This window comes from Carex rostrata, chromosome 13, assembly GCF_964058835.1.
Source record: "Carex rostrata chromosome 13, lpCarRost1.2, whole genome shotgun sequence".
NCBI lineage: Eukaryota > Viridiplantae > Streptophyta > Magnoliopsida > Poales > Cyperaceae > Carex > Carex rostrata.
Genome location: NC_135930.1, coordinates 8,527,625 through 8,535,535, shown reverse-complemented (window position 1 = coordinate 8,535,535; position 7,911 = coordinate 8,527,625). Strand labels below are relative to the sequence as shown.

The 7,911-nt window shown below is 33.5% G+C and overlaps 2 protein-coding genes across 3 annotated transcripts; one reads left to right on the top strand and one right to left on the bottom strand.

Annotated features, from left to right (window-relative positions):
- Window positions 1-103: 103 nt before the first annotated feature.
- On the bottom strand, window positions 104-1,357 carry LOC144564695 (uncharacterized). Of its 2 annotated transcripts, none has more exons than XM_078314293.1 (3): window positions 1,026-1,357; window positions 655-795; window positions 104-451 (listed from the first exon to the last, which is right to left on the bottom strand). In XM_078314293.1, the coding sequence occupies exons 1-3, from the start codon at window positions 1,176-1,178 to the stop codon at window positions 437-439; spliced, it is 309 nt and encodes a 102-aa protein (XP_078170419.1). In that variant the 5' UTR covers window positions 1,179-1,357; the 3' UTR covers window positions 104-436. The 2 variants fall into 2 exon arrangements, with proteins under 2 accessions (XP_078170419.1, XP_078170418.1); XM_078314292.1 differs by having other exon boundaries at window positions 104-446; window positions 1,026-1,355.
- A 4,097-nt stretch (window positions 1,358-5,454) lies between these two features.
- LOC144563906 (aspartic proteinase nepenthesin-1-like) lies at window positions 5,455-6,954 on the top strand. Its single transcript, XM_078313369.1, has 2 exons — window positions 5,455-5,928; window positions 6,087-6,954. Exons 1-2 carry the CDS (start codon window positions 5,465-5,467, stop codon window positions 6,952-6,954), a joined length of 1,332 nt encoding a protein of 443 aa, XP_078169495.1. The 5' UTR covers window positions 5,455-5,464.
- The last annotated feature ends 957 nt before the right edge of the window (window positions 6,955-7,911 follow it).

Here is a 7,911-nt window from a genome sequence, read left to right as displayed (position 1 = left end):
TAAATCTGATAAACTGCAATATTTTTTTTTTTTCACCACCGCTCTATTTGCTCAAGGAGAAAAGAACAAGTAGGTAAAAAGGTGCAATTTAAATTATCCTCGCTAAACAATATATATAATTTTCAGATCAAACTTAACTTTCAACCAATGTTATTGGTGAAACACTGACAAATCCTCAACAGAAAAAAAGGTCTCAGACAACTGATGAAAATAATATTGAAAAGCTGCATATACAATTAATTATCATCTAATTACAGATAATCCTTCATCAGTCTAACAAATGTAATTATCTAGAGTTTGCTTTCGAATGGTCGAGCGGAGGAAAAGGTCATCCATTGCCTCCCAATAGCAACCAATTGTTCGCTTGCTTTCTTTCTAATATGTACTACCACCATTGTCAATTTTCCTTTCCGTTCAACTGTGTGAGCCTCTATCTCTACTTCTTCCTGCTCTAGGGGCAAAACATTAGCATGAGACCAATTGCAGCGCATTTGTATTTACATGAAATTTATTATTATAACTATGACAAAGTCTGAATAGTGAATATATATGCATTCATAGAAACTTATTAGGAATTGCTTAGGTCGACATGTTGTAATTAATTATATATAAAGCTCAAATGGTCAAATATAAATTTGTTATGCATATATATACATGAAGTTTGGCCTGGGAGAAGAACGATATAGCTAAATCCACGGTAACCTGCATAGTATCCTCGATCGACATGATCGCAACAACTCCAACTACATCCATTAGCGTTGCGATTGCACCCGGTTGCCAGTATCCTTCAGCATCCTTTAAATTTATCAAATTACAAAGATGTTAAGTACTATTTTTAGGCCCTGCAACTGGTCCCCATAATGCCACGGACAATCTCTATAAGACTTCATATTGGTCTGATTTCATTTTGAAGATTTTTTTATATGAGGGTGTTGGATTAGAGATAGAAATTTGAATGTACCAATAAAAATGAAAAGTAAATGATAGGAAATAAAAAAAAATTGAGAGACAATATGAAGATGTACGGTGAGATATGATGGGATGCGAAAAGAGCAGACCACGCGGCCATGATCGGCAGAAAAGACATGAATTCCTGAAAGAGGAACAGAGGAGAAGCGGTCAAAATTGGGTTTCATCCTGGATAAAGATTCCAGCCATTTTTTTGCATCAGTTTCCATTCTCTCTCTCCCTCTCTCTCTACTCCAATTTCTTAATCCACCTTAATCATAGGAGGAAATCACAAACTTTTAATGACAATTTGCTATTTATAATCACTTTAAAGAAAAAAAAAAAATACACCGTTGCACTTGCATAGACCAGTGGCAACGTGGCATGTTGTCCCAATGTGATTTGATGCAACAATTTAAAATCCTTTCGGACTACATAAAAAACTAAATTTAGTATTGACGTGTTGTGATTTGGTAATTATACAAAGAGAAGCAACTATTCTTTCCTTGTTAGTTTATTGTCATGTGACTCATCCCTCACGTTGCAATCATAACTGGTTATTGCAATAAAGAGATGTCACCATAGTAGGCCCAAACGGCCGAACCAAGCCCAATACACCTGTGGACTTATAATATCAATTTTAAGGTCCAAAAAGTGGTTGAATTTCTTTCTTTTTTTACACTTCTTCTTCTTCTTCTTCTTCTTTGTATCAAGAAATTAATAACAATAAGGAAAAGACAATAATCCTCTCAATAAAAAATAAAATAAAATCAAAATATAATAGGTGACTGCAGCTTTTGGTTTTGGTGCTTAGCAAAGTAGCAACCAAAAAAGAGGTGATTAGAGTCTTCCACTTCCCTCCAAAATTGACACGTAACATCCCTTAACCAACCCCTATGTTGCAGATTGACTTTGGTAAGAATTTTATGTTTACTAACCAACCACATAATTTATTTTAGGTTTGACAGGTTGCATCCCTCTAAAATTCGGAAATTGATACATATAGTCCTAAGTTCTAGCAGTAAATACTCCAGATTTGTCCCATCTCCAAGCAATAGAATTATATGTAATTAGGCATTTGTTAGATGTCGACCATTCCCGTAACAATACCCCTGTCAGACTTCTTCTAATCCTAAACACTCTTCTTTGTGAGGCTAAGTACTGCCTCTTGCACAGAGACCTCAGTACGTAGTTAGGCAAATAGCAAACAATTGGGGATAGGCATGACTCAAAGAGCAATTGTGATACCAAAAATTAGTCATGCAAAAATTTCACATGCCCATTAAGACCTGGGGTTAAAGAAACACTCTTCTGACCAATAGGAGCAAGGGCAGTAATGACTTTCAAAAAGCTGAGTGAGGTATAGCAGTTTGGGGATTGCAATAATTCAAGTCAATCATTGTTTCTCAATGATTTTGGTGATGTTATGAACTCTCCACCACCATTTTAACAATAAAGCACAATTTATCTGGTTCAGATCCAATATGCCCATACCCCAAAACTGTTTAGCAATACCGATATTCTGCCATCCATGTTCTAAATAGCGTAAGCTTACGCTATTTCGCGATACGGCGATAGGTCTTTTTTTTAGCCTTTCCGTGATGATGTGATAATCGTTATTTAGAACCTTGCTGCCATCTGATTAATGCATATCTTTTCTTAGTGAGGGTCCCTTACCAAAGGAAATGTTAAGGTAAGCTATATTTTAGTCAGTGAATATTGAAAAATGAATTATCGTAGAATTTTGCCAAGTGTTGCAAACTGAATTTTGGAGAGTAAATTTTTTAGATTGAAATACCAAAATATGAATTTAATTATCCTTGTCTACTCTCCATCATATTTACTATTTTCTTCCAGCATTAGTATTCTGTGAATTGAATAACAGAAGGGTGAGTCATGAGTTATCATCCCAAGAAAAAAAATGTAACAATATATCCATGCATTTTCAAATTATCACACACACACACCCCAGCAACAAAATATTAACCTTTCAAGAAACATCACCGCCCTTCCTTCCTTTACAGAATTATCACAAATACATCCATGAAAGTGCTCCCAATAGAACAAGCGAAGACAAGTGGACATATCATGATTAAAGATAGAAGCGCATTAAAGAAAGCCGAGGTAATGAAAGAATACTAGCTTTATACTAGATATGGCCATATTATACATGAGGCATTGTCAAATGTTAGCAACCACATGCAAGAGGGCCCTTGCTAGTCTTGTTCGTGAAAAGGACTGTTTAATTATAAGAAGAGTTAAAGCGGCGAAGATGACTGAGATGATTAGCTTGTCTGACATCTTTGATAAATCTGACATTCGTTTTGTTGATATAGCGGAGTTGTATTCTTTTTTTGAGGAAAAATCTGTAGGTATGCATTAACTTAAAAAATATTCATTACATCAGTCCTAGGAATTTGAAGACAGATATAAACAAGTTTAATTAAAAAAATTTAAATCAAATTCTAAAAAGACATATTATTCTAAACAAGTTGTATTGAATGGAAATGTTGTGTAGTACTACTGCCTAAATCTCTCCTAGAGATCATATATGTTTATAGCTGAGAAAATAATAAATTGGAACTATAATTTTATTGTTTATTGTATCATATATATTGCATATGTATTACAATATATACCAGAATTATAGCGCCGTTATAGTGCTTTTGGACCATAAAAAGATGACACTATTGACGCTATGGATATAGCGCCATTTTTTAACCGTTCTGCTATGACGCGATAAACACTATTTAAACCTTTGATATATACAAAGGAGAGTGGGACAAGTTTTTAGGATTTGAGTTATAATTTAATACTAATTTTGAATATTAAGTACACATTTATTATTTTTGCTGAGAAAATCATAAAAATAGAAGTATATTTTTGAAGAAAATTTTAGAATGAGGCATATTTCTATAATTTTTTGTATCTCAAGTATATTTTATAATTTTGTAAGAAATGCATATAAATCAATGTTCTAAATAGCTAGCTATAACGGTTTTGGACCTAAAAAGCTAAGCTATGGAGTAAAACAGCGCTAATCGAGCTACGGCTGCTATAGCGGTAATAGCGGTCCGCTATGCTACATGGGCTTATTATTATTTTGCAATTTAAATGGGCTTTAAAGTCCAAACCGAAATTAGATTACATGGTTTTTTTTTTTTTTTTATTTAAGAAGCTATATCAATAAATTTGAACATTGTGCGTTGGGCTATATCAATTAAACTATTTGTATCATGCATTGTGCGTTGGGCTATATCAATTAAACTATTTGTATCATGCATTGTGCGTTGGGCTCTCCAGAAATTAAAACAAAATCTAGTCCCTGAGATAATATTAGAACTTCTTAATCAATTTGATATATTTTTTTTCTATTGGACTTTAGATAATGTTTATTATTAGTAGAAATATAAAATATAATTTTTGAAAATAAAAAAAAACCCATATGTATGATAGCTTTTACTATAGCTGCGCTATTCGCTAAAGTTTTTTTTTTTGGTCTCCTGCTATGCCGCTATAAACGCTATTTAGAACCTTGATATAAATAGAAGTAAATTTAAAAAAAAAAAATTAGATGGAGGGATGATTCCCTCTGACCCTATGTTGCTTCGCTATGGCTTTTGCAACTTGAACTGTACACTTATATAGTGATCCCACATAACGTGATAAATAAAACAATTAATTTTGTATTGTTCAGTGATTAAATTTGCATATTATAGTAATTGATATTGCGTGCTTATATCTAATATCATATGCAAATGTTTAAGATTTCATTGTCAAATATTTAAGAACATTTAAAATAGTATTTTTTTAGGTATTTAAACAGTCCTTTCTAAAAAAAAAAAGGGTATTTAAACAGTCCCGTATTTATAATAAATTAGTGAGTAAAGAGGCATAAAATAAAAGGACGTCGGTGGAAATACCTGGGATTCTGAATTATGGATAGAGAGCCGGAAAACAAAATATTTTCTCTTGATTAATTGAAATTATCAGCCATTAGTTTTGAACGGATACAAAATTTGCTCTATGATTGTTGTAATAAATTAGTCATGTTTGGCTGACTTGCTGTACTTTCCATTTGTAATCTAAAAATATGGGAAGTTAATTATGTACATGATAAGTTAATAAACGAAAAAAATTGTAAGGTTATATGTAATTTCATCGGGGGTGATTGTTTCCTGCCCTCGAGCTGAGGATTAAAACAAATATTTTTTTCTCTGTATGTAAATGGTAATTAAAAAATATGTAACAACAAAATTAGGATCATCTTCAATTTTATGCTAATATAAGAATCAGTGTGTGGGTCCAAGTTTTATTACTCTTCTTTTATTAAAAGGAAAAATGAATTAAATATTTCCTCCGTTAGTAAATGTTAATTAACAATAACAAAACAGAAATTTGTTTATTCTGTTATCGCAGTTGTCAGGCTTGCCCTATAAATTGAACCGTGCTTTTGCATGGCTTGTGGTAGACTAGCTCCTTACATTCAATTCTCAAGCTCTCAAACTATCTAATAATGTTAGCAAGAAACATATATGTTACCATGCAATTACTTCTCCTCCTCCTAGTTTTCCCTCCTTTACATGCTACAGAGAATCCCGTATCGATTTCTCTGGATATTGTGGTTAAACCCTTCACCAAATACGCACTATCATATCCAAATCCAAAGCACACAGTAGATACATTTATGCGTGGCATAGAATATTTAACCGATGTTGCTGATGGAGAAGAGAACAGGCCGGGTCAGAAGCAGTATCCATCATTTCCTACGTACCGAACTAAACTCTCCATTAAATCCAACTCTAATATTAGTCAATCGGGCCAAGGAAACACAACTGGCCGCATGAATGAGGAGCAGAAATCAGTCACAGCTATTGTAGACATAAGCAGTCCCTTTGTTTGGATGCAGGGAACTTCTCCACTGAGTCTGGCATCCAATTATCCTATGAATTCGTCTTGCCGGCCTTCTGATTATTCAAAGTAAAATTCTTGCATTGTAAATAGATTAACATATCTATCAGCTTTAATAGCTCTATATTTGCTAAGAAAACTTTACTTATATATATACTAATTCAATAGCATGAGTTTCTAATTGCTTGAACTTTAACGTAACTGATTTTTACTGTACAAATTGTCAGGGGATCAGGTTCTTCCTATGTTGCCGATTTTGTATTTCCTCCATCAGTCTCAAACATTAAGTTTGTATATGATGAAGCAAAGAAAATTAACGATGGCTCGGATGGCATCTTGGCTGTGTTCGGCTTCAGTAACAATCCTTGCTCTCTTCTAAGGCAGCTAGGGTATTCAAACTTCTCTTACTGTTTTGCTCCTAATAGTTCACAAAGCAGTACCATTCTTCTTGGTTCCAACTTTATATTAAGAAAAAGCTGGGACCACCAGCCAGCACAACTAGTTCAAAACAGCAATTTTCCTTCTGCTTATTCTGTTAATTTATCTGGAGTATCTGTTGGAAATATAGAAGTTCCTGTCGATGCATTAGCTTTTCAAGAAAATGGGCCTGTTAACATGATTTTAGACTCTGTTACCCCGGTAACGCTTCTTAAAAGAGAGGCATATGAGTCTATAAAACAAGAATTTCTATATCAAATGAGCCAAATGAAGGTCGCCAATGTGCCTAGTTCATCTCTTGGGTTAGATCTCTGCTTTAGTAACCCAACATTTTGGCCGCAATTGGCCTTGAAATTCTTTCCGGCTGCTACCATGACCCTGTCAAGAGAAAATTATGTGGTGAGGGATCAGGACACGGGATTGGAATGTCTGTCAATACTACCGTCGCAAGATGTATCGGTTATGGGCACCATGATGCAGGTAAATCATCTCATGATATTTGATGTTGATAAATCAACATTATCGTTTGAGCAGGCTAATTGTGGCTTACTGTCTATCTCTTCCTCTACTGATGTTTCGGTGCCTCGTGGTGTTCAAATAATTCACCACATCAGTTTGGTTGCAACCTTCTTTGTCTCCATGCTTGTCATGGGCTAATACCTCAGCCGTTTACTGGAATAATGAAATATTCTGTGAAATGTTGTCAGAATACTCCTGTCGGTAATCTGATCTGGTTTTGTTGTTTGTATCATTTGATGGGTTTTGATTGTGTGATGTTGCTTCAATGAGGCTATTATATAGACATAGTATATATATTATATCAATCGTGAGATGTTCATTCCATGCGATATAGATTATAAGAAAATTATTCCAGTACACTGAGTTATTCTTTGATGGTTTTTGTTAATTTGAACCTATGAACGTATTATGTTATTGAGTTTTTTATTTTAAAATAACAAGGGTATAAATTAAATTACTATAATCCATATCTATAGTGAATACTGAATATTTCTTATTAAAATTAGGAATTAGTCCAAAAAAAGTACATATTCTCTACTTTATTTGATCAGATTGTAAAAATTAATTACTGATTTTTTTTCTCACAAAGTATGATGAACTGAAGCATAGCTCGTATTATGATTTGTGGATTGATCTTTAGTTATTAATTTTAAAAATGACCTTTTCTCTTTCATTACGGCCATTAAACTTTGTACTAACAATTCCTCGATACAAGAATTTTCTCAGCCTAGTGAAGTCGAAAGCACCAATATATATTCTTTGCGTATTTTTCCAGTCTTTTTCGACCACCTTCTACGAGTTACCAGTTCACCACTGCAATTAATCTGTAAGCAGTCCAAAATTAAGGGGAAAAAACTAGTGAAAAGCATGGGACAAGTAAACTTTCTCTGAAAAAATTTAATCAAAAGATGCATGTTGATGTCGTACTTTATATGCACATACATACTTAAAATAAACAGTAAAATGTGAATCATGCGAGTTGAAGTAAAAATAATGAATATACAATATATGTTGCCTGCTTGCATTACCGCGACTTACCGCGAAACAATATATATATGTTGACAAGCACTCAAACGTTTTTTCCTTTTCTTTTTA